The 27,667-nt window shown below is 38.3% G+C and overlaps 1 protein-coding gene across 1 annotated transcript in view; it reads right to left on the bottom strand.

The window, feature by feature from the left end:
• GPR158 (G protein-coupled receptor 158) overlaps positions 1-27,667 on the bottom strand; it is a 312,886-nt gene that overhangs the window by 146,510 nt on the left and 138,709 nt on the right. The window contains exons 3-4 of the mRNA XM_048837832.2: positions 19,544-19,646; positions 3,335-3,552 (exon numbers count right to left, since the gene is read on the bottom strand). Of these exons, the coding sequence (XP_048693789.2) occupies positions 3,335-3,552; positions 19,544-19,646 (321 nt within the window). The remainder of the gene's footprint in view (positions 1-3,334; positions 3,553-19,543; positions 19,647-27,667) is intronic.

Genomic DNA, 27,667 nt, shown 5'->3' with positions numbered 1-27,667 from the left:
TCATTTAAAAAGGACTCAGACAAAAATGCACCACGCCTTTACCACTGTTAACACCACCTGGCTGCAGGGTTATGTGATTGCTATTTTACAATGATTAATTTTGAAAATGTTTAAATCTTCATTTTATTGTTAAGTGACAATTGTTTAAATACACTTTTAATGTGATGGTTGCTATAAAAGTTCACCTTAGTTCATTGGAATTAAATGCCTCCTGGTGATCTTCGTTCCTAACTTATATACCGTATGCCATCTCTCTGAATGGGGATGCAAATACTACACAAACAGCCTTTGTGACGATAGCCAGGCACTTCCACTTCCAGTCAGAACTTGGCAGTATAAAGAAGAATGAAAACAAAATATAACAGGAGAATAAGCTAAGCTGGTTTCTGTCGTACTACTCATAAGCCCCAATTCCCAATACAGTAAATAGAACTTCAACAAAGCACCTAAAGACATGCTAAATATGGATACTTTGGTAAATCAGGGCCATAGTGCATAACATTAAATACATGCATAAGTCTTTGCAGGATTGGGGCCTTAGCTGGCATTTCTTGACTTCCGAGTATCTAACTGTGCAACTTTAAAGGTCTTCAAATCTATATTTTCTAATGGTGACAGTACATAGTCCCTTAAAAGTTTACATGAACAAATTACTTTTTCTAAAATATCTGCCTTCATATTCACACCTTTGTGAATCACAACTGCTCTCCTTCCCACACTGATCCATCTCAATGGATTGGAGCAGTTTTACATCTCAACCATAACAAGGCACACATCTTCTAATATAATACAGTTTGTTTGCTTTTAAATACATTTTATACTCAGGTTTCAGAGGAACAGCCGTGTTAGTCTGTATTCGCAAAAAGAAAAGGAGTACTTGTGGCACCTTAGAGACTAACCAATTTATTTGAGCATACATCTGATGAAGTGAGCTGTAGCTCATGAAAGCTTACGCTCAAATATATTGGTTAGTCTCTAAGGTGCCACAAGTACTCCTTTTCATTTTATACTCAGAGTCTAGATATTTTAAATGTTCCAATAGCTTTTATTTCATTTTAATGACTTTTCCTCTTGAGAGAAAATGTATGGCCAGTTACCAGCTCCATTCTTTCATTCCAATTTTCTGTCATTACCCAATGTAACAGACAGCTTTCTTATGCAAATTATCATTGTTCTCAGTATGTTTGCCCGGTCATAGAGCGCCTCACTTCACGTTAATTACACAAGATTCTCCCCCACCCCCCAAAAATCATGCTGTACCAACAAGATAAAGGACACAAAAGGAATCCAAGAGAAAATTCAGCTAAGTGACAGGAGAAGGAGTGGGATATAATTTTTCAATTTCTACTAGTTGAAAACACTGCTCAAAAAGGAAAAGATTGTTCACCAATTCATTGCTGCTTTATTTAGATTTTTTTCCCTTGTAAGAAATTTATTTTGAGCAAAATCAACATTTCTTAAGCCAGTAAAACTGAATCTGTCTTCATCTAATTTAATGAAAAAGGAATGTTGCAAAGACAACTCTCTGTCTGGGGAAAATGTCTATTTTGTCCCATGTCTGACTTCTGAAACACTCATTTATTCAGGCCTTAAAGGTAGCCTACAAATCTGGAAAAACTGGGCTTGTTCCCTTTTCTGCCTCCTTAGGATGTATAAAGAAAGCTGGACAGGAATTTTAGAAGTGGAAAGGACAGGATATGCTGGTTGAGTTTTTAATATTAAAAATTCAGGTCCTGTCTGGGGTTGTGTATACACTTGACTTTTTGAGAAAATGCCAATCATTTACTACACTACCATGGATGCAGCTTCACTACTACCAATGATAGTGAGAGTGGGAAATTCCCACTCCCCGCAAAAAAGTCTATAATATATGTAATAAAGTAGACGCATTTATTATTTGTTTTACAATAGTATATACACACATATATACCTGGTCAGTATTATGTGAAAGAGTTAAAAATTGCCACAATACTAAGTGTCATCCTCCTCTTTATTAGGATTATAAAACCTAATGTAGGTTTCAATGAAAGGAGAAAAAAAAATGTCAAAGCACACTAATGTTAACTGAATGGGAAGCAAACTATTTTGTTCACTCCACTTCAGGCTTGGAATCTAATTTAAATTAACAAAGAATGCTTCTCTTGATATTTTCTCTTAATGATATTATCTATTTAACACAACCATTAGAAGACTATAAAATTACCATAAAGGGTAAAACCTCATAGAATTGGAATGAAGTTATTCTGCTAAATTTATATTAGGCAACTAAACAGATGCCTCCAACAAACTTTTTTCATTAAGAGAAACTTTATAAATTCAATCAAGTCTGTTGTCTGAATCAATCTATACAATTTCAGTAATATTTCCGTAAAAATGTAAAATTTCAGCCAAGACTCTGTCAGAGACAGAAGAAGAAAAAAAAGAGAGAGAGAGAGAGAGAAAGAGTTTTACAGCTTATTCTGAGATTTCCTGCCAGGATACTGAGGTAGTCATCTTGAAGAACGTGACACACACTTTTCTGCCACTGTAACTGTGAGATTCAGTAGACTGGACAATCGCTGTGCAGGAAAGCCAACATGGAAACCTGTTTCTGGACAGTGGCTGAAGTTATTAATTTCAATAGTGTGGTATGCTGTATGCACATGCAGATCTTCCCAAACTAGCTAGTAAATATGTGCAAGCTTCTATTTGTTTTTAAGTAAACTGGAAGTTCTCAAGAGAGTGCTGCGAACAACAAGAATATTATATGCGGAAATGTTTGCAATAAGGTGAACGTGGCAAGTTTATCAGAGCAGCATATAAGATGAAACTGTAGCAATGCCAGAGACAGCCTACAAGTTGCTGGGACATGTGCCCTTTTTTTTGTTTTTTTTTAAACCAAAACTTTACCCAAAGGCACCCAATTAAAACTTTCATTAACTATCAGCATTTTGGACACATTTCTGATTCAAGAAATCCTCAACCATGTGGGCTGTCAGCAGATTTAAAACATCTGTCCTTCCTAACAGGATTCAAATTCATTCAGTCTGAGATTTTCAAACATAGGTGCCTCAAGTTAGGTGCCTAAATAAATAGCCTGATTTTCAAAACTGCTGAGCATCTGACCGCTCTCACTGAAATTAGCTGGGTACACAGCACTTCTGAAGATCAGGCCACTTATTCAGGCACCTAAAAATGGATTTGGGCATGCCTGAAAATCTTGGCCTATGTAAAATATATTAGAGTTGCTTGGTTAAGAAGTTAATCATTCAAATTGAGATCATTTAATTTAAAACAAATGTGTCTGCAACATATAACAGGCATGAAGGTTAAAAGAAAACATGCCTATGATTACCTTTGCCTTGCGAAAATGGTAGACTACCAGCATGCTTATGAAGTCCAACAGCATACAGAGCGTTTGAAATGAGATGATAGCAAGCCGTAAATACTTGTCCTCCTGTGCATAGCAGGGAGTATCATCTGTGCAGTAAGAACATCCTTCCCTGCAGGGTAGGCAGGTGTAGACTTCCTCAGACATCTCGCCTCTGGAGAAGTGATTATCTGTATCTTTTCCTGAAAGTATCAAATGGGGGAAGTAAACCACCTTTAATTCCGTTGCACAGGCAGTTCACACATACAGGAGCAAAACACTTCTCTGTTGACCTTTCTCCCACTCCCCATTTTCCTCTCTCACTAATTTACAGTACAGCTAGCAGGGATTGTTCAGGTCGCTTCACCTAGGAAATGCAGTCCAGTTTAGAAATCAGAGGAGAGCAACCTCACATGCCAAATGTTTTCCCATTATACTTAAAATGGGCTTAGATTGTAAAGTTAGTTCTGTGAAGGCAATTGGTGAATGACAGAATTTATTACATCAGAGGCCTGGAGCATGGGGAAAAGAAATTTTATATTTACTGAGACATGAAGACCAGACCCTGCTAGCTACTTAACACTCAGAGTACAGACTCTGAACTGACTTTTTATTGTTCCTTAATTCCATAAAGATGTTATCTATGGAGTTAATTACCTTCAAATTAGATAAAACCCTATTTAATTAACAATTGTTCAGCACAGTATTGGATGATTACTCAGTTCCTTACCCAAAGTGGAACTTGTTCTTGGGTACTGTACCTAGTTTTCATTTACAAACACAAACCATATATATGAGCAGGAAGTCTTGTAAGTATGTTAACATTTTGTCTCTCTCAGTGGTTCTCAAACTTTTGTACTGGTGACCCCTTTCACATAGTAAGCCTCTGAGTGCATCCCGCCCTTATAAATTAAAAACACTTTTTTATATATTTAACACTATTATAAATGCTGGACGCAAAGCAGGGTTTGGGATGGAGGCTGACAGCTCGCGACCCACCATGTAATAACTTTGCGACCCCCTCAGGGGTCCCGAATCCCAGTTTGAGAACCCCTGGTCTATCTAAATCAGTGAGTCTCAGTTTTTTTCCATACTGTGATCTCCCTTTCCACACCATGAAACCCTCTCAAATGTCCTTCTATTCAGCTGGATTCTTGCTGGGATACTCGCCCCCTCCACCTGAAAATTTAGCAATATAGCCAGGGTATGTAGGTCATGACCCAAAGACACCTGTTTGCAATCCCCAGGATGAGAGCTCCTGATCTATATACTATCTGTTGACATGGGGCCACGAACAGTATTTTTAATTTTTTTTATTTTGACACTCCTACAGGGAAAAAAATAAAATGTTCACAGAAACAATTTGCACAAATTTCAAACCTTACGTCTACAATACACATCGCTTTCAGGGGCATGTAGCATAACTATGGCTGCACGCCACAGTGAAAAACACACTGTGTCCACACCATGGACATGTGTCCGTGAAAGGCTCTGGCAGAGGGGAGGCAGCGGGGAAAGGCTCAGCCTTTTCCCTCCTGCCTCCCCCTCCCAAAGCCTTTTGACACTGACAGAGCTTTCGCTGTGGCAGGGAAGGGTTCCAGACACAGGGAGCTGTCGAAGCCTTCCCCCACTGCCAGAGCCTTTTGCTGTGGTGGGAAGGGCTCCAGCAGCAGGAGACAGTGGGACACCACTGTGCTAAAAACAGCAGTGTAAACAGGGGGCACAGCTTGGCCAGTAGAGAAGGCGAAGTATATATACTTCAGTCACATACTCATACCCTTCAGGTGTATCTTTACTGTGCTGGCTTAATCCATGCCTCACTGTTTACACTGCTGTTTATATCCATGCTAGGGGGCTATGTGGGTATGTATACTATACACCACTGAAAGAATCCTGCAGTGAGATGCACCCTTAGTATATAACAGTTGAAGAAACCAAGTGAACTTCTGCAAAATTTGTTAGTGGCATAGTGGCAAGTTGGGAAGTGCATGAGTTAGGAGGAAGAATTTAAGGGATCTATCAGCAAACCTCTGTGTGATAGGTACAGACACAGGCAGGCGCTGGCATTGCAGATAATTCAGAATTAAATGGAGCAAAGTAGAAAGAAAAAAGAGAGATGTAAAGAAATAAAAATAGTAAACCGAACTTGCTGGAAGTGCTATATACAAACTCTAGGTAGGATTTAGGGCTTCCATAAATAACTTTTGGAAAATTTGATGCAAGCTCCAAGCAATTTAGTGTCAAAATAAATGTGACACCTTTCATCACTTTTCACAAGTGCTGGGAATTGCTCCAGTATGTTCCATCAAAATTACCCTCCTGCAGCAATGTATGCAGTACGACTTGCATCTGTTGGTTCCTGCTCTTCATCCCAGTGGGGTGAGTGTGTGTGTGTGTGTGTGTGTGTGTGTGTGTGTGTGTGTGTGTGTGTGTGTGTGTGGCTAGTAAAGAACTCTTGGAACCTTTGGAACGAAATTCTTTACTAGCCATATAGATTTATTTTATCTTAACTGTTGTAAGGATAATTCTCTCCTCTTGTTTTCAGGTGTGTGAGAGCGTATGCACAGACAGGCTAAGTCTGTAGGAGGTGAGCACAGAATGCATATGTTATGGGTCTCATCCTATTGTCTTAATCAGAGTTTTACCTCTGCAACTCGATAACATTTCCATAATATTCTGGTGTTTGCAATAGGGCTATCAAGTGATTAAAAAATTTAATTGCAATTAATAGCGTGATTTAAAAAATTAACCGTGCTGTTAAACAATGGAATACCATTTAAATAGTTTTGGATGTTTTCTACATTTTCAAATAAATTGATTTCAATTAAAACACAGAATACAAAGTGTACAGTGCTCACTTTATCTTATTTGATTATAAATATTTGCACTGTAAAAAACAAAAGAAATAGTATTTTTCAATTCACCTAATACAAGTATTGTAGTGCAATATCTTTATCATGGAAGTTGAACTTACAAATGTAGAATTATGTAAAAAAAATTGCACTCAAAAATAATACAATATAAAGCTTTAGAGCTTACAAGTCCACTCAGTCCTACTTCTTGTTCAGTCAGTCACTCAAACAAGTTTGTTTACATTTTCAGGAGATAATGCTGCCGGCTTCTTGTTTACAATGTCACCTGAAAGTGAGAACCGGCATTTGCATAGCACTGTTGTAGCTGGCTTCTCAAGGTATTTACGTGCCAGATGCACTAAAGATGCATATGTCCCAACCTGCTTTACCTACCATTGCGTCCATGCTGATGATGGGTTCTGCTCACCAATGATCTAAAGCAGTGCAGACAGACACATGTTCATTTTCATCATCTGAGTAAGATGCCACCAGCAAAAGGTTGATTTTCCTTTTTGGTGGTTCAGGTTTTGTAGTTTCCACATCAGAGTGTTGTTCTTTTAAGACTTCTGAAAGCATGCTCCACACCTCATCCATCTCAGATTTGAAAGGCACTTCATGAAATATATGGCAGAATGCAGGTAAAACAGAGAATGAGACATGCAATTCTCCCTCAAGGTGTTCAGTCACAAATTTAATTAATGTATTATTTTTTAACCAGCATCATCAGCATGGAAGCATATCTTCTGAAACGGTGGTCAAATCATGAAGGGGCATAAAAATGTTTAGCGTATCTGGCCAGTAAATAACTTGCTGTTACAAAATTGCCATGTGAATGTCTGTTCTCACTTTCAGGTGACAATGTAATTATCTCCTGTAAATGTAAACAAACTTGTTTGTCTAAGCAATTGGCTGAACAAGAAGTAGGACTGAGATTGTTTTGGTTTTGAGTGCAGTTATGTAATTGCAAAAAAAAAATCTACATTTGTAAATTGCATTTTCACGATAAAGAGTTTGCACTACAGTACTTGTATGAGCTGAACTGAAAAATACTATTTCTTTTGTTTATCACTTTTACAGTGCAAATATCTGTAATAAAAATAATAAGAAAGTGAGCATTGTATACTTTGTATTCTGTGTTGTAATTGAAATCAATATATTTGAAAATGTAGAAAAACATCAAAAATATTTAATAAATTTCAATTGGTATTCTATTGTTTAACAGTGCAATTTAAACTGTGATTAATTTTTTAAGCACAATTAATTTTTTTAGTTAATCACGTGAGTTAACTGTGATTAATTGATAGCCCTGATTTGCAATATTCCCTACGTTTAGTGTAAGGGCTACCCTAGGTAATCTCTCACTTTTCATAGTAAGAATGTAATGGGTTGGCAGTGTCCAGGAACCCATATAGGAACATGGGACTTCTCTGTGGAGCCTCATCCTAATGCAGGTACTAAAGCCCTGAAGAAATGCAGAGTACTAGTGACTCATGCAGACAAGTGGATTTTATTAGCTCCAACCAGGATATCAAGAGGAGCTGTAGTCTCTCTCTGACCCAGAGAGAAGAAAGAGATGGGAGGCAGAAGTTCCCATGGGGTGAGAGAAGGGAAGCTAGAAACAACCAAACTTGGGTCAGCTGCAGAATCCCAAAAAAGTGATCTCACAATTATTAGCTACCCAAGAGGAATGAGAAGTCATTGCCACCAAATTCAGCATCGACTTTAATTTTGTTCCAAAGTCCATTAATCTGGCAGACTTTCTGAACCCCAGAATTTCTCTTCTTTTCCACATGTCCCATATATGTAATTCTGCCTATCAGCATTCTGGGAGCTCTGACAGCATTAGGGTCAGAGTGAGGCAAAAGACTAAATCTCTATTTACTGAGCTTCTGATAGACCAATGAAGAACCAGCAGATCCACATCACTCCTCTCCTCTATCATTTTTCCTACATCCCATCCATCCTCACATCCAAATTAATAGTACACTATTGGTTTTCAGAGTTTGCTATGAGCTAGCTCACCCTGCCTCTGACCTCATGTCCACCTATTCTCCAAGCTCTCATCTGTTTCCTTCTTATTTTCCATACATGGGGGTCACCTTTCACTTGTTCTACCCATCTAGCTAGAAGTCTCTCCCTTCTTCTCAGTCACTTGATCATCTCTTTAATCCTCACAGTTCTGGTTTACAAGCAAGCCCTTCTTTAATGTATTCTGTATTGTGGTCACTATATAAATAACAATAAAATATTTTAGTATCGTAAATGCTGAAAAAACAGCATTTACACATTTACCAGAATTAAGAAATTTACATTTTTATTTACAACAGATATTGGCTATGGATTAAAAGTTTTGCATGATGTAAAAACAAAGTATTATAATTTTTTCTTAAATTTTTAACTTTGACAAATTGTCAAAAATATATTTTAATCCATGTTCTCAAGCATTTATTTTTGTAAGTTTTTCTTGGAAGCTTTTTTTCATGTCTATGCATGTCACATGTTATAGAGATAACAGCTGATAAACAGTTGCATGTTGCAGCAAATATCCCAAGGATATGGCTTTATAGTGCAACAGCAAACCTTGGTTTAGCCATATCTGGTGAAATGGTTCCAGTTGTCTTTAAAGAAAGGTCATTAATATGCATCTAAGGCACTGCTGGCTTTGAGTAATTATGTGATGAGTATCTTTTGACTTAAGAAAGATTCTTCCTTACAGTTAATCTGCAGATGATATATATTGGGCCTGGCTGAAATTTTTCAAAAATTTGACAAAAAGTTTCCCATTATCAACAATCACAAAACATTGCCACTTTTATATGCATACACACAGTCTCTCTAACAGACGTTCCTATTTATTGTCATGGCTGCCATTGAACAAGAGATTTGTTGGGTGGGGAGTTTAAACCCAACCTATCCCCGAGGTTACATGACCTGAAGCACTGCAAGACGGCAACATTTCCCTCTGCATATGTGCAAAAATGAAGAGTTCCACCTTCTATCCTCTGACCAATTGTTCACCCACTTGAGGGATGCAACATCCACTCAAACTGAGGGCAGCTCAAGTGATGCATGAAACAGGAACACTTCACTGCAGCACTGGCAGGAATGGGACTCCCTGTGCTCTTGTGCTGTTACGGCAACATTCTGGGCCCAAACATGGCTTCAGCAGGAGACTTTTCTGCCCAAAAGTGGCACTGGCTGGGGACTGCTAAGAAAAGAAAACAGTTCAGTGAGTAGGCAATGACTGGGAGCCAGATCCTGCTCTATTTAAGTCAACTGGAGTTTTGCCTTTCACATCAACGTGCACAGGACCAAGAAGATAGAAAGTGCTGAAAGAGTTAGAAATAAAGAGAGAATAAGGAAGGGCCACAGAGAAGGAAAAGACTAAAGGGACAGTGGAAAGGAAGAATAAATTGAGTGAAGGGAAAAGAAAAGTTTAGCTGAAAGGAAAGGGAGAAGGCATAGAAATGAATATGAAAGATATATTGAGAGAATGTGTGAATATTAAAAGGATAAATAAGAAGCTTAAAATGGCAGCATCAGTATAGAAGTCTTGAAGAGATGAATAAGGTTGGTCTTAGAAAGGGGGAAATAAAAATAAAGGAATTTTAAAAAATTAATCTTCAGGGGAAGAAAAATCCTAATGAAAACTGAAAGTATGAGGAAAAGGCTCCCGGTTACTGTACACAATAAAAAAAAAAAAAAAAAGACAAAGTAGAGTGAAGGAGGAACAAAAGTGTATTTATTTTTATTGATTTACTACCAAAATATTATTAATAATGAGTATTTTCACATACAAATAGATATCTACACAAACCAAAACACACACAGGTACCTATACATACATAGGAATATATATTTAGATACATATATTAATAAATACAGAGAGAGAGAGAGAGAGAGAGAGAGAGAGAGAGAATGAACAGATGCATACATCCATGTATTCACAAATAGAAAGTGGTGTGGGAATAATGTGTCTCCCTAAGGCACAAGCTGGCCCATCAGCTGTAAGCTCTTTAGAATAAGGACCTGTCATATGTCTAAAGTACTTAGCGCACTCACACACACACACACACACACACACACAGAGACATTAAAAGAACAGTAATGTTGCAACATCAAGCACATAAAAGTTAGGAAATGCCACTGTGTGTACAATCTTAATTCAGCCCCTTTGTGCATATGCCGTCTTCAGTTACATGATCTCATCGCAGTTTTTCCTCAATTCAACCTGAGGCAGACTCCCACCATAGGAAATTTCAGGCCAAGTAATTAAAGTTTGGCAAAGTTATAAACCTGAAAACACAGTCTTACAATGGGAAGTCTTGGGCAATCTTAACAACAGGCATCACTACCAGAGCTACCTTTAATAATTTTCAAAAATATTTTAAAACCTCAGAAAAGAGTACGCTCCATCCTAACGTACTGAAAAAAGAAAGATACAGCACACATTTTGGAGACCTTAGAGCAAGGTCCTAGGCACTCAGAAGTTTTTCAACCAATGTCTGGAGGACTCTTCATTATCTAGATAAACACATAAGGGAAAATAAATAGCCTCGGCAGTGATTTGCAAAGTATTTCTCTGTCAATTACTCTATTGTGAATCATTATTAGCTCACTGACAATCTAGGTTTAGTCCTGAAATCTAGGTATTACCAGGATCATCACAGAAATATTCACCAATTGCTCTACAGCAGGTCTTCAGCTAGAATTAATGATTTTTCTTCTTCTTTGTATCTCAGCATGTAAAACATTTCCTATTCTTGTTGTTATGTGAAATGTAATTATCCAATCGGTATTTGGCCAACACATCTGGAAAGTGCGAATCCTAAAATAGTTAAACTTGGTGCCTGCTCGGAATCCAGAAAAACCTCAGTAAATTTCATGAAACCTGACTGGTAATCAGCACATATATGAGTTATGACTGGCATCAAACCACTTGGGAGAACTGAAGATCCCAGCAATGAAGCCAATTCAGAGGACACAAAGAAATAGACTTTTAAAATCCCCACAGCATATAAAACAATAAAACAGATTAAGGAAATGTTTTGTAAGGTTTCTGAAGTTTTCTTTGCCTCATTGGTGATGTTTACAGCACTGAGCACGCTGCCCTCATTTCAGTGTATTATAAATACTAACATTAAACAACAATGAGAATACAGTAGAAGGCTAACTAAGGCAAATGCAGAAATGAAAAGTCAGTCCTGAAATAACTCAGAACTCAGATGACAGACTACACGAAATGGCTGTATATCAGCACTTATTCTAGAATCATCTTTCTACTCTGTTTTTATTTTTGGCCTGTCAAGATTAACGCCTGAAACCAAGGACTATTGATGGTCAATGTACTTCTAATTTAAGTGAGTCCTACTTTAATTTTCTCATTTTAGCCTTCCTGTATAGTTTATTTATTGAAGATGGTCACTCACTGCCCCACTAGAGATCAAGGACCTTGTCTAAGTACCATCATCTAGAACAAACAGCATTATTTGTCCCTGCAGCAGATGAATATTGAATACTAAGAGTACCCAGGGAAGCAATAAAATGCACACATTTACATCAAATTTTGTTGCATGTTACTAGATATTTTGGGGGAATTTGATTATATTTCATTCTTTGTCACACAAATGCATGTTTCCCCATGCTTATCGCTGTATGTGCACATGCGAGTGGGAGGTGCACATGTGAGTTTGCCATCTACAGCCCTAAACCTGGGAAAGACATACACATACACTGAATTTTATGCTCACACTGACTCTCACTGAAGTTGACGAGACTCTTCACAGGTGTGAGCAGGGTCTGCCTGTGTGAAATCTATTGCAGAATTAGGACTTAAATTTAGATATAAGAGTAAGATTCTGGGATTCTCCCATCTGCTGTAGTCCTTTTCTGCTGCTGCAGTAACATAGGAGAGGCATTAGAGCTCTGGAACCAGCCGGGGAGAATTCCCTCAATGTATCTTACTCTGCCCTACAAGTCCCCTGCCAGAAGCACTAACATAAGGGACATGTCAGCATGAGGTGAATATAGGGGGTGGAGTACGGTTGCCAACCCTCCAGGATTCTCCTAGAGTCTCCAGGAATACATCCAACCAAAATTGGCAACCCTAGGGTGCAGTAGACAGACCCCCAGCATAGAATCATAGGACTGGAAGGGACCTTAATAGGTTATCTAGTCCAGCCCCCTGCAACAAGACAGGACTAAGTATTGTTTAGACCAGTGATGGGCAACCTGCGGCCCATCAAGGTAATCCACTGGCGGGCAAGACAGTTTGTTTACATTGACCATCCACAGGCACGGCTGCCCACAGCTCCCAGTGGCTACGGTTCACCGTTCCTGGCCAATGGGAGCTGTGGGAAGCAGCATGGGCCACAGGCTGCCTAACACTGATTTAGACCATCCCTGACACAGGGTTTGTCGAACCTGTTTCTAAAATCCTCCAGTGACAAAGATTCCACAATCTTCCTAGGTAATTTGTTCTAGTGCTAAACTGCCCTTATAGTTACAAAGTTTTTCCTAATGTCTAACCTAAATCTCCTTTGCTGCAATTTAAGTCCATTATTTCTTGTCCTGTCCTCAGTGGTTAAGGAGAACAATTTATCATCCTCCTCTTTATGATAACCTCTTATGTACTGGAAGACTGTTACATCCCCTTCTCAATCTTCTCTTCTCCAGACTAAACAAACCAATATTTTCAGTCTTTTCTCATAGGTCGTGTTTTCTAGACCTTTAATCATTTTTGTTGCTCTCCTCTGGACTTTCTCCAACTTGTCCACATCTTTCCTGAAGTGTGGTATGCAAAACTGGACACAATACTCCAGTTGAGGCCTTATCAGTGTTGAGTAGAACAGAAGAATTACTTCTCATGTCTTTGCTTACAACACTCCTGATAATACATCCCTGAATGATCACTTTTTTTGCAACAGAATTACACTGTTGACTCATATTTAGTTTGTGATCCCCTATAATGCCCATATCCTTTTCTGCAGTACTCCTTCCTAGGCAGTCATTTCCCATTTTGTATTTATGCCATTGGGTATTCTTTTCTAAATGTAATACTTTGCATTCGTCCTTGTTGAACTTCATCCTATTTATTTCAGACTATTTCTCCAATTTGTCAAGATCATTTTGAATACTAATTCTGTTCTCCAAAGTGCTTGCAATTCCTCATAGTTTGGTATCATCTGCAAACTTTGTAAGTGTACTCTCTAAGTAAGTGTACTCTCTTTGTAAGTGTACTCCATTGTCCAAATGATTTATGAAGATCTTGAACAAAAATGGACCCAAGACAGATTCCTCAGTGACCCCACTTGATACGCCCTTCCAGCCTGATTGTGCCCTCCCAATCCTGGGGAAGGGATAGCTCAGTGGTCTGAGCATTGGCCTGCTAAACCCAGGGTTGTGAGTTCAATCCCTGTGGGGGCCATTTAGGGATCTAAGGCAAAAATTGGGGATTGGCCCTGCTTTGAGCAGGGGGTTGGACTAGATGACTTCCTGAGGTCCCTTCTAACCCTGAGATTCTATGAACCAGTGATAATCACTCTCTGAGTATGGTTTTCCAACCAGTTGTGCACCACCTTATAGCAGGTTTGTCTATGCTATATTTCTTTAGTTTGTTTATGAGAAGGTCATGTGAGACAGTATCAAAAACCTTGCTAATGTCAAGATGTATCAAATCTACTGCTCACCCCATCCACAGGGTTTGTTACCCTGTCAAAGGAGGATATTCGTTTGACTTGACATGATTTGTTCTTGACAAATCCATATCACTTTATTTTTTTCTAGGGGCTTACAAATTGATTGTTTGATTATTTGCTCCATTATTTTCCTGGGTACCAAAGTTAAAATGACTGGTCTATAATCTCTTGGATTGTACCTATTCCCCCTTTTAGGTAGGTTCTATATTTGCCCTTTTCCAGTTCTCTGGGATCTCTCCCACCCTGCAGGAGTTCTCAAAGACAATCACTCATGGTTCAGAGATCTCTTCAACCAGTTCCTTAAGTAGTCTTGCAAGTATTTTGTCAGGCCCTGTTGACCTGAAGATACCTAACTTGTCTAAGTAATTCTTAACTTGTTAACTTAACTTGTTCTTTTCCTATTTTGGCCTCAGATCCTACCCCATTTACATTGATGTTCACTATGTTAGTCGTTCAATCACTGCTAACTTTTTTTGGTGAAAACTGAAACAAAACAGACATTTAACATTTCAGGTGTTGCTGCATTTTCTATTATTGTCTTTCCCTCCTCATTGAATAATGGGTCTATCCTATCGTCGGTTCTCCTCTTGTTCCTGATGTATTTGTAAAATGTTTTCTTCTTATCCTATATGTCCCTCGCTAGTTTAATCTATTTTTTTTTTTGCCTTGGCCTTTGTAATTTTGTTCCTACATGTTTGTGTTGGGGGTTTTTCTATCCATTCTTCATAAATTGACCTACTTTCCTCTTTTTGTGTGGCCTCTTTTTTGAGTTTCAGGTCATTGAAGAGCCCTTGGTTAAGCCAGAGTAATCTCTTACCATATTTCCTATCTTTCCTGTGCATTGGGATAATTTGCTCTTGTGCTCTTAAAAATGTCTCTTTAAAAAACTGCCAACTCGCCTGAACTCTCTTTTCCTTTAGACTTGCTTCCCACAGGATCTTAACCTACCAATTCTCTGAGTTTGCTAACATCTGCCTTCTTGAAGTCCATTGCCTTTATTCTGCTGTTTTCCCTCCTACTATTCCTTAGAATCAAGAAATCTATCATTTCATGATCATGTTCACTCAGGCTGCCTTCCACCTTCAAATTCTCAACTAGATTCTGTCTGTCAGTATCAAATCTAGAATAGCCTCTGCCCCTAGTCACTTTCTCCACCTCTGCAGGTAGTCCTGTAAAGATTCAAGGTAGCTGGGGACATGCTGTTTTAACATAGGCAGCTCTCCAGGCCTGTCTAAGTTACTCCAGGGCCCAAACCAGCCCTCACAGCAGCAGCCTAGATTTGGGAGGGCACAAAGCTGGCTTAAAGCCACCTTCACCCCCACTCCTCCTGGGCTGCAGTGCAGCTCAAAACCTGACCAAAGTTTCAAAGTGATTACAACAGACAAAAAAGGGAAATTAGGCAGAAAAAAGAATTATATTTATAATTAAGATCGTGGCATCAGTTATCAAAAGCAAAATTTTGAAAGCTTTTAAGGGGGACCACTATATATATACGTATATATTATTTATTTATTTATGTTCCGCAAGATTTGGAGATCAAAAGAACATTCTGAAAATAAAAGTTTTATCCCACAACAACCTTGGGGAAATGTTTAAAATTTTTGTTTTCTCTACTATAAGACTATTATACAACTAAATAAAATTTGACCATTTATTGTTAGTGTTTGCTGATTAATTCTCAGTGCTGGAAAGAGGAAATGGGGGCAGTTTCCCCTTTATCAAACTTTATATGGAAGCAGAGTTATGTGTGTGTCAGATGTGTTTGCTTTAATTTCTCTGGAATTAACCTCTCTCAGAGATCATTTAAATCCATACAGGGCTCTCGAACACAGTCTCTCAAATTAGGCTGTTTACAAATGAGCGACACCTCCCTTAAGAAAGTGAGCGAGCCAACTGCACTGGAAAAGCAGAATGGTCCCTCTCATCCTCCTAAATCCAACACTGGGTGTAGAAAACCTTTCCAACTACCAGCCTGACCCAACCTCTAATTGCTATGCAAAATCAATGAGAAAACAGTGACTACACCAAGCTCCAGCAATGCATGGCATCTGCCAACATCTCTGATCTCTTACAAATGGGCTTCACCCGGGGTCCTGGCATGGAGACAGCCCTAGTTAGCACTACTAGATGATTTCCTCCTCACAACGGTCAGTGGCTCAGTGCTTGTACGACTCAGCCCCTCTGCTGCTTTCAACACATCAACCACAAGGTATGGCTGACTGGTTGGAGTAGGCAGGTTAGTGCTACCATGGTTCAAATCAGTCCTCTCCAGTAGGACTCAGAGGTAATGGGCAGCTGTTCCCCCTTTCCCCAGAAACTCTCGCTCCTAGAGTCCCGATAGGCATCTATCTTGTTTCCTGCTTCTTCACTGTCTACATGAGATCACTTGGACGGGATGTGGACTATGTTAATGATACCCACCTAAAGATCTCATTTTCTGAAAACATAAGCATCCCAATGCTTGCAAGAGATCAGCCCTTGGATGAAGAACAGTGGGCTCAGTCAGACCAAAGTGACGCTGACTAGGAGAGAGAAATGTTTCAAAGAACTAGCTGAGATGCTGGTCTCCACTCCTATCAAAGGCAGCAGTCACCACTTTGTCAAAGTAGTGCAAAGCTTCAGGGTCCTGCTGGATTCATCAGTAACCATGGGTGACCAGGTAGCAACAACATTAAACACATTCTAATGTGGTGCAAAATTCCAGTAAGATCATTTGTAAATATTTCAGTCTAACATACACGCCACTCAGGTCAATGTTTTGACTTAAGGCAGCTCAAGACTCAATGACTATGCAATTCTGTTGCTATTTATAAATTTTATCTTGGCCCTTCAGAATCTTCTCTGGTGGTTCTCAGTTTTTATGTTTTTGGTCGAGGAACATTTTCTTTTACACTTCTCCCAGATATCTCTCTTATCGTCAGACTTTAAAAGCCTATCTATGCTGGCTGACTTTCAGGTCAGACAGTTTCTGTCACAACAGCACTCAGACTCCACAGTATTCACACCTGGAATTCATCTTAAAGCTAGCGCCTCTAACATTCTCCAAATGGGTGTTGTAACTCCTTGAGCCTTGTTTTATTTTTGTTGCCTTTATACTACAGGGCTAAGTTGCCTTTGAATCAATGTCTTTTGTTCTGTCACTTGATAATCTTCCCTACTTCGGGCATTATCTGCCTCTCAGTGTTCAGTTTTGACATGATTTAGCAGACAGAGCTGAGTCTAGCTGAATAAAAGTAGTTCTTACAAAGAGAACATTCCAAAACTCAAGCTCCATCATGTTAATTCAGAGCCGTTTCAGGGTAGTTCAGAGTGATCCCGGAGAACTGAATTGGTAGGCCATTAAGTTTCAGCATATCCAGGTACTAGTGATCAGTGTTGTTGATATTCTTAGATATATCATTCTTCCCTTTGGTGTGTTTTGGGGATTTGTTTTTATAAAAACAGAATTAATTTTGCATATTCACATTCAAGGAATTAAATCCTGATCTCCATAACAACTCACTCTGCACAGCAGAAATAACCAAGCATCACCCTCAATCCATTAAAAGATTAATGCAAAGCCCAGAGAGAAATAAGTATCACAAAGTTGTACTTTGTCTGCTCCCGTCTCCATCCCAATGAGAAAATCAGTTCATTACCACTTGACTCTGGCACTCAACAAAAATGAATGAAACAGTGAAACAAAAATAATCATGCAAACTTTGGAACAACATACTGAACTATTTATACCACATACATACTTACATACATGATATAATGTAATGAGGCAAGACTGAGATCTCTTTGTGGATCCATATCAGGATTGACCTATTTAATTACCCACTGATAGGCTGACCCAGTGGATACCCCTACAAAGTGCAGGATGGCTTCAAACAGACATGGGAATGTCAGCCTTTCCTACCATTAAAAAGGGCCCCTATTCTGTTGCTTCTGCAGTGCTTGTAACTTTTTACTCAAGTAAACATATACCACCATACCTGTACACCAACAGAAATACGAAGTAAGAACCTGGATGTTTTGAACCTGGCAGTCTTGCAGTCTACCATCCAGTTCACTTGAGAGTTCAAATGCAATAATGCAATCAACCCATCCATGGTGCACGTGTGCATCACTTACAAATGTGGGTGTTTTGTCCCAGGGGTTTCAGATATAATTAAAACACGAGAACGAGTTTCTCCTCTAAAGATTGTAAAAAAAGGGGGGAGGAGGGAAATATAACCAGAGGACAGGAAGTGATATAACATAAGTAACAAAGTCGGCTCATTAAGTAACTTTGTGAGGAACCACTGAGAGAGATGTATAAATGGCATGTATTAGATGGTTAAATTTATTCAGACTCCTAGGGCCATGTCTACACTAGCACTTATGTCAGCAAAATTTAAGTCGCTCAGGGATGTGAAAAAAGACACCCCCCCCAAGTGACATACGGTTTTCCAGCATAAGTGCTTGTGCGCATAGTACTGTGTCAGCAGCAGACACTTCTCCCACCGACCTAGCTACTGTCGCTCATTGAGCTGTGCCACTGTAAGCTTCTAAGTGTAGGCATGGCCCTAGGGTACTACTCATGACACATTCAGGCCATGGTTCCCTTGCATCAAGCTATTTTTTTCTGGTAGCTTTAAAGAAATAAAAGCAATTAAGCATCTATGACTAAGACACTACAAGGGGAAAACTTAACCCGTTTCAGGCTTTGTCTACACACAAAAGGTCCTGTTAGTTTAACTATACCAGCTTAGCTAAAGTAGTACAATCCCTTCGTGTGGACGCAGTTATACTTGGTATAAAGGTGTTTTATATCTATATAGCTATTTCTGTACAGGAAGTGGAATATGCCATGCCAGTAAAAGGCACCTATATACAATATAAATGTGTTCAAACTAGGAGTTGGACTGGTATAACTACTCTCTTAACTTAAATAGTACACCAGTACAAAATTTGTGTGTAGACCAGGCCTCAGTTAGCATCATGCAGGTGAGATGATGGGCTCACTACCATTTAAATAGTGTGCATTCTGGGAAACAGTATATAAATTGATTAGCAGCTTTCCTGATATTCATCATCAAGTCTCTCCCCCTGTGGCAAAACTGGATAATGTACCAAGCATTCACCTCATGTGTTTTCAGTAAACCTGTAGAAGTCATGTTATGCACATCACACAAATGACCAGTTTCTCAGCCCCAACCATCTCTAATAACCATTTTGCACAAAATTATAGCTTGGATTTTCCTATACAGCTCAGATAATAGTAAGACAATTAAAAAATGCAAAGAGGCAGCAACTAAAGCATCAACTCTGCACTAATACAAGGGAAAACAAATATTTATTTATTTCTTCACAGTCTGTGCACAAATATTGATGCCAGAAATCTTCATTCCCTGGTAGCAAGATTTCTTTTCATATTTTTAAAATTAATTTACAAGTCAAACATGATTAAAGTAGGTATGTTTTACAGAATCTTCAATTGTATCACAAATGATAAACCAAAGGGCTAAAACTCCTTAAGTGATTATATAATCCTACAGTTGCAGGCCATTGGGAATTTACTGTATAACCCTGACAAGGATAAAAAGAAGTCCTGCATTATTAATGCTATTTCTCTTTTTTTCCTTCTCTTTTTTTTAAAAAACTCAAGCAAAAGCACTTACTCTGAAAGCTGTTCACTGAAAAGATGTTGGGATGATAGAATCCAGCCTTGCAAATGCATCTGTAGGCTCCAAGAACAAATCCAAGACCTTTAATTGGCGTGCACTGTGAGAAAGAAGAAAGGAAGGAAAAGAACATAATGCAGATGATCACACTCCTATAGACACACATGCATATTCAACTACAAAACAAACAAAATAAGCTATAACGATAGCCCTTCTTGCAAGAACTATGTACTGATTTCAGTTTGTCATTATGTTTATCAGTTATTTTCCCCCTGTCATATTTCACCTCTGTATTTTTTCTTGCCATTCAGATCCTGCAAACTGCAATGATGACAGTTACGCTCAAGCTCATTCAACTGATGGGCAGAAGTGACCAGCTGGCACATACGGTTTTCATCACTTTTGGAGTGTCGCTCCATACATATCCTTTTTCAATTCCCGTACCACAGCCAACAGTCACTTGTAAGAATAGATGAAGCCTTAAACCTCTCTGAGTAAAGAGAACAAAACAAACAGCTGGGTCTTTGTGTTGATCTATCAGAGATGCAGAAGCCAAATTCTCCAGTACAAAATTCATCACTCTAAACATAAGATCCACACCAATTTGAAATAATGGGGTAACAGAATGAGTGGAATTACACAAGAAAAACTGTTTAATGAAAAATATCTAAGGAGTCTTTCATCAAAAGCAAAAATATTCTACCTATTTAAGTAGGGGTCACTTAAGGGGAAGTCCTTACACTTCCTCTGAGGTCCCTCAATTCTCTGCCCTAGAAAATAAGAACAAGTGAAATGAGTTCCAATTCTAATCATACAAAGATTACCTTTCACTGAATCTGAACATCAGGATCACCTTGCCAAAATGATTGAAGCAGCATTAAATCCACTATCAGAACCTTTTCATACCATACATAACGTTGTGTCCTTTCACAAACCCTGTTTCCTATACAAATAAAATATACCTCTACTGAAAAACCAGTCAATTCCACAATATTACCTTTGGGATGAATGGTTTAAGCAAAACCTACACATCAATGGGAGCTTTCTCCAGCATTAACTGAAGAGGTGGAGGGGTGTTTAACAACTAGATCTTTCTTCCCAACCCTTGCTCAGGCAATTGAGTTAAACAGGTGTTAAAAACAAAACAAGAAATGAGGTCTTAGGCCTGGCCTACACTTAAAAAGCTTTATGAACATAACTATGTTGGTAGCAGGTGTGATTTTTTTTTAATCGATACCCATAAGAGCCCCATTGTAGATGCAGTTAAACCAGAATTTATTCAGGCATAGTTTATTTCATTTTGCCAATTCAGAATAAGCACTTATACCACTACGAGCACTTTTCTACCGGTATAAATGTGCCTACACGTAGTGGAGTTTTGTCTCTAACTATGCCAGCATATATTAAAGCAGCAACACGTTGAAGTGTAGACAAGGCTTTGAACAGTCTAATGAAAAATCCCTGTTCTTCATCTCCTCAGGTTCCACTTTCTAGTACTAGTGCTTTCATGATCCTGCTAAATCTCTCATTGTCCAAACAGTCTTCCAGAAAAAAAAAACAGTACACACATATCAGAATTTCTCATGTAAAACACAAACAAAGAGAGGATGGGCTTATGATTAAGGCATTTGACTGGGACTCAGTATACCTGGGTTAAATTCCAGGCTCTGCCGCAGAATTCCTGCATAAATCACTCCTGGGTAAGTCACTTCATAGCTCTGTGCTTCAGGTTCCCCATAGGTAAAATGGGGATGATACTGCCTTTCTCCCACCCTTTGCCTGTCTTGGCAGACAGAAACCGTTTCTTATCATGTGTGTATGCAGAGCCTAGCATGATGGAGCCCCAGCCTCGGCTGAGTCCTCTAAGTGCTACTATAATACAGGTAATAAATAATAAACAGAAAATGGATATATAAATATATTGTGAAAAACCATCCAGCCCTTTAATAAACACAAGAGGAAAAAAGGTCACAAATCCATTGTTTCCTTTGCATTTCACCTTCACCCTACAGCTATTCAGACTGCTTGTTGATGCAGCAGAGAGAAAAATAAAGATCAAAGTGGTATGGGAATGAGAGTCCAAAGGCACCAAAAATCAAGTTTGCTAATTAGCAGCTGCTAATTCTTTTGATAAGGAAAAGAATGTTAACAGCAATCAGTCTAGATTAATTTGTTAGTCTCTAAGATGCCACAAGTACTCCTTTTCTTTTAGTTTAGATTAAGTGGATCTGAAGGTGCAAAAAAATCAACATTTTCAATATGAGCAGCTCTGGTAAACTATCTTCGCCCCCTTAACAATGGACAAAATAGCAATTAAAGGGGTAAGAGAGTTTATAAATGGTGACATATCATGCATCTTTCAGTGTTCATGTTCCAGGAAATACTTTGCAGGCAAGAGTTCTGTGATAGCTCTTTTTCTTCATTATAATAGGTTACATGTTGTTATAGATAATATATTTTTCCTTTGAAGTTGAACAAAATCTAGATTCTACTGGATTTTGTGAATATTGCAGTGTTCCTAATTCCACAGCCACAGAGTATCCTCATTGCATGAACATTTTATATCAAAATGTGACACAGCCTTAGATAGCTCTGTGTTACAATTTTCCTGAAAACCCCAAAAAATAATTCTGACAGGGAAAAAAGATGAAATAGTCTTCTATTCATTGTATTGTTACACTTCAGTTTAAATTGCTAGAAGAGGAGAATTGAAAAATATCACAACAGTTATGTCTCCCCTTTAGCTGGAATATTTAAAAATCTTGGACCAAATTCTACCTCTTGTACACCCAGGCACTCCCTTTAATATTTCACAAGTATAAGAGGGCAGAATTTTGGGCTTCAATTTTTTTTTAATTTGGAAGGAGAGCTGGATCATTTTAGAATACTCAGAGACTAACAATTTCATGGAAACTCAATTATTTACAGTATGAATTTTCTACTAAACAATTTTGGTTAGGCCAACATCAGGAGTCAATATCAGAGGTAGTAAAAATGGGAGAAATTTTTTTTTAAAGAAAATATTTCCCTTTTCTAAAATGTTGACTTTTCAAAAGTTGAAAAATATTGACCAGCTATAGTGAAACATTATAGTGGAAAAGGTGGTGAATGAATTAAACTAATACAACTGGATTAAAATAAAAGCCTTTGACATGGAAAAAGAAGAGGCTTTGTGTTTATGTCTGATCCTTGACTGGGGCTCCTAGGTGTAATGATAATAAAAAATTAACAACAACAAAAAGGTCTAACAGCTGCACCCAGGCCAGTCTCACTAAACGTGTGCAGGCAAGGAACTGGAACATTCACAGTCACTTTGTTAAACCTACTGACTTGAATAAACGGATAATTTTTAATATGTGCTGCGTAAGAATGGTCCTACTGTTTGCACGTTAGAATCTCAGACAAGTGGACTCTAGCTGTATGCTGTTTCTGGCTAGACACCTTGCTGGGGGAAATGACTAATGTCTGACACCCAAAACACAAGAGATCTTTGGCGTGTTTGGGGTAAGACTAGTACCTACAGGAACAGCAACTGAAACAGGGCCTCAGAGAAAGAGCAAACTGAAAAGCAGTTTGGCTAGAGCTTTTGAAGAGTGGTGTTTTGCTGGACCTTTCCAACTCCCACTGGGAGTCCTTCCATTAACTTCAAAATGGCAGTTGAATCAGGCCTCAAGTCCACAATGCAGCAAACACTTAAAGTGCATAACATTACTCGTGTAAGTAACCCCAGTGAGTTGATTGAGGTCAATGAGGATCCACCCTGGTGTAATGGGCTGCTCACACAATTCTGACCGCAGAATCAGGTCATACAGCTTAAGTGGCGCATAGGCCTTGTACAAGCTCTCTGCAAGGGGTATATTTCACTCTTAAACAAGACCTGCATTTTTTTTTCTTTTTATGAATCAGTTCTAGCTTTAAAAAAAAATAAGATTTTATGCAAGTATTTGTACTATTAACTAACTCTCTCTCCACATATACAACAAATTTCAGAAAACTATCCCAAATACCTTTGCTAACTTACTCTGGATCCAATCAATCCATACAAAAGTTAGCATTGCAAAATAGAAGTGTTCAACATGTTCACACAAAAAATAAAATAAAAAGCTGAAATATGAAATCACCTGGTTTCAAGTTTTCTGATAAACTCAAAAAACAAAGCTGGATGAATACTGCAAAACATTAGGTTGTATTCTTCTTTTTCTGGTAACTGTGATCTCTCTCTCTTGGGTTCACATTCCACAAATGGTCTAGTAAATTGATGGGAAAAGTTTGCCAAACCCACACATTTTAATCAAATATTCCAGGATATTCATAAAAAGTAAATTTTGAACTCTTTGCTGTTTGCATTGGAAACCCAATTAAGAATTACATTCAACCAATCCAGGAACAGAAATATATTATGTGATCAATGTATCTAATCAAAACAGCTCAGATTTTGAATACTGGAGATGCACAATCAACTGTTCATGAAACAGTGACAGCATTATTCACGGATTATTCAGCAAACAACTTCTTAATACTAAAATTCAACAAAACACAATCAGTTCATGGACAATTTGCAAAACAGAGAAAGAGGCTAACTTTGTCAAATAAATTCTTAGATTCACAGATTTTTAAAGGCCAGAAGTGACTATGAGATCATCTAGTCTGACCTCCTTTATAACACAGACCGTAGAATTTTACCCAGTTACCTCTGTTTTGAGCCTAATAACTTGTATTTGACTAAAGCATAACTTCTAGAAAGGCATTCAGTCTTGATTTGAAGACATCAAGCTATGGAGATTCCACCACCTCCCTTGGTAATTTGTTCCAATGGTCAGTCACTCTCACTCTTAATAATGTGTGTCATATCTCTAATTTGAATTTGTCTGGCTTAACTTCCAGCCATTGGTTCTCGTAAATTACTTTCTCAAAAATCAAACTAGGTTTGTCAAAAGGTTTCCTAGGTTTGCTAATAAGGAGATACTAACTAACTGCTAACTGCATAGTTAACAAAATATGCTTATTTCAGAAATCCAAGACATGGTTTGCAAACTTTATGTTTTCAGCTTTAGATTATTTGTGCAATATGATGACTCACAAATGTATTCCATTAACCTATAAATTATGCATTCAATTCCAAAGAATGAAGCATCCAACTGTATATTTGCAATGATCTGATAGTGTTACATTTACCAACACAGTGAATATTGTATTTATCTTTAAATGATTTATGGTTGAATAACCTCTGGATCAATATAATCACAGGTTTCAGAGTAACAGCCGTGTTAGTCTGTATTCGCAAAAAGAAAAGGAGTACTTGTGGCACCTTAGAGACTAACCAATTTATTTGAGCATGAGCTTTCGTGAGCTACAGCTCACTTCATCGGATGCATGCCGTGGAAACATGCATCCGATGAACTGAGCTGTAGCTCACGAAAGCTCATGCTCAAATAAATTGGTTAGTCTCTAAGGTGCCACAAGTACTCCTTTTCTTTTTGCGAATATAATCACAATATCAAAACCAGTAAAAAGAAGTCAAATAGATGTGAAGTTTTTTCCTGCATTTCCTGCATTTTGTCATAAATAACATAGTTGGAAAAATCTAAGGTCATAATAACTGAAGAATTGAGATGTACAGGACTAAGTTAATTCACTGGTGACAAATAATGCAGAAATTGCTCATCAGGTATGAGTGGGTCAGAAATCAAGTGTAAGTGACAAAACAGTGTAACTGTACTAATCTGGCATTCAGTGGGTATACAAAACAGGTGATACTTACACATCAAGGAAGTGAAAGGAGAGTATGGGGGAGGGGAAGCAACTAACATGATATAATATAAGGTAGGTGGTATTACATCTCACATGTAACTTAAACAATTGATTAAGTCATCAAGTAAATTTGGCCTGTACTGTTTTAAAATAAAGAGGTTAAAAATATGAATTCAGCACCACAGTAATATGACTCAAAAATGCAACCAGCCTGACTCAGGTATTTTAAATGTTTGAAGATACAGGAAAGGCTATCAAATTCTATATTTCCGCATGTATGGCTTGATGAAACAAGTCAAGCTGTCTCTGCATAATAAGGTTAACCCCTTCCTTAGAGAATGAAATGAGAGAATAAGACACAATAGAAGAGTTTAACAAAGGTAGTCCACAACAGCACACATTTCTTTGCTCAGTTTAGGTGCAGCAGTTAAGGAATTTCTTGAACATATCACAAGGATAAATGTTTATCATTTACTTTTTAAAGGCAGATAAATGTCTTTTTTCTCTGCACTGTGATAGCAGAGACTAGGTATTATGTTCTCAGAGACTGAGAACTCCCTTCTAATTCTGGTGTTCTCATCTATTCAAGCATGTTCAGTCATAAAAATAAATGAAATAAAATAAAAGTCATAGAGTGATATCCTGGCATCACTGAAGCATACAGGCATTTCGTCATTGATTTCAATGAGGCAGGATTTCACCTATCATACTTTCTTCTATTTATCCCCTAGCAGCCAAATTCTAGCCTGAAATGAGTTTCCACTGAAGTCAATGGGAACCACATGAATGCATCTATTAGAATTCTTTAAGGGGGTCAACAAACACATAGACAAGTGTGAGCCAGTGGATATAGTGTATTTGGACTTTCAGAAAACCTTTGAAAATGTCCCTCACCAAAGACTTTTAAGCAAAGTAACCGGTCATGGGGATAAGAGGGAAGACCTTCTCAAGGATCAGTAAATGGTTAAAAGACAGGAAACAAAGGGTAGGAATAAATGGTCTGTTTTCAGAATGGACAGCGGTAAATAGTGGTGTCCCCCAAAGGTCTGTACTTGGAGTAGTTCTGTTCAATATAGTCATAAATGATCTGGAAAATGAGATAAACAGAGAGGTGACAAAGTTGGCAGACAATACTAAATTACTTGAGAGAGTTAAGTCCAAAGCAAACTGCAAAGTGTTACAAAGGGATCTCTCAAAACTGGGTGACTGGGCAACAAAATGGCAGATGAAATTCCATGTTAATAAATGCAAAGTAATGCACATTGGAACACATAATCCCAGCTAGATGTATAAAATGATGGGCTCTATATTATCTGTTACCACTCAAGAAAGTGATCTTGGAGTCATCGTGGATAATTCTCTGAAAAAGTCTGCTCAGTGTGCAGTGGCAGTAAAAAAAGCTAACAGAATGTTAAGAGCCATTAGGAAAGGGATAGCTAATAAGACAGTAAATATCATAATGCCACCATATAAAGCCATGGTATGCCCACACCTTGAATACTGTGTGCTGTTGTTGTTGCCCATCTCTAAAAGGATATATTAGAAATGGAAAAGGTACAGAGAAGGGCAACAAAAATGATGAGGGGTAAGGAACAGCTTGCCTATGAGGAAAGATTAAAAAGACTGGGACTGTTCAGCTTGGAAAAGAGATGACTAAGGCCAAGGGAGGGATATGACAGAAGTCTGTAGTATCATGAATAGTATGGAGAAAACGTGTTATTTACCTCTTCACATAACACAAGAACCAGGAGTCACCTGGTGAAATTAATAGATAGCAGGTTTAAAACAAACAAGAGGGAGTACATTTTCACATAACACACACAGTCAACCTGTAGGACTCTTTGCCAGGGGATGCTGTGAAGGCCAAAAGTATAACTGGATTCAAAAAAGAATTACATAAGTCCATGAAGGTTAGATCCATTAATGGTTATTAGCCAAGATGGGTCATAGATGCAACCCTGTGATTTAGGTGTCCCCAAGCCTCTGACTGCCAGTTGCTGGGACTGGACAACAGATCACTTGATGATTGCCCTGTTCTGTTCATTCCCTTTGAAGCACCTGGCATTGGCCACAGTTGGATGACAGGATACTAGGCTAGATTGACCATTGGTCTGACCCAGCATAGCCATTCTTATATTCATCCACAAGCTAAATGCATGCATCTGAGAGTCAACAGAATGACACTGATTCACACCGCTGAGGATATGGCACACTGATCTTGTTACTCACAGCAAATACATTTTTCCTCAAATATATTAGTTCCTGCTGAGGAAAAACTCCGTTGTGGAGCAGACTCTTTCTTTCTGCTCTTTGTGGACTCCAAGAGAATGAACTATTTATTCTTCATCTGGCTAGCTCCAGGATGGTGAG

This window comes from Caretta caretta, chromosome 2, assembly GCF_965140235.1.
Source record: "Caretta caretta isolate rCarCar2 chromosome 2, rCarCar1.hap1, whole genome shotgun sequence".
Taxonomy (NCBI): Eukaryota; Metazoa; Chordata; order Testudines; family Cheloniidae; genus Caretta; species Caretta caretta.
This window is presented reverse-complemented; position numbering and strand designations above follow the sequence as displayed.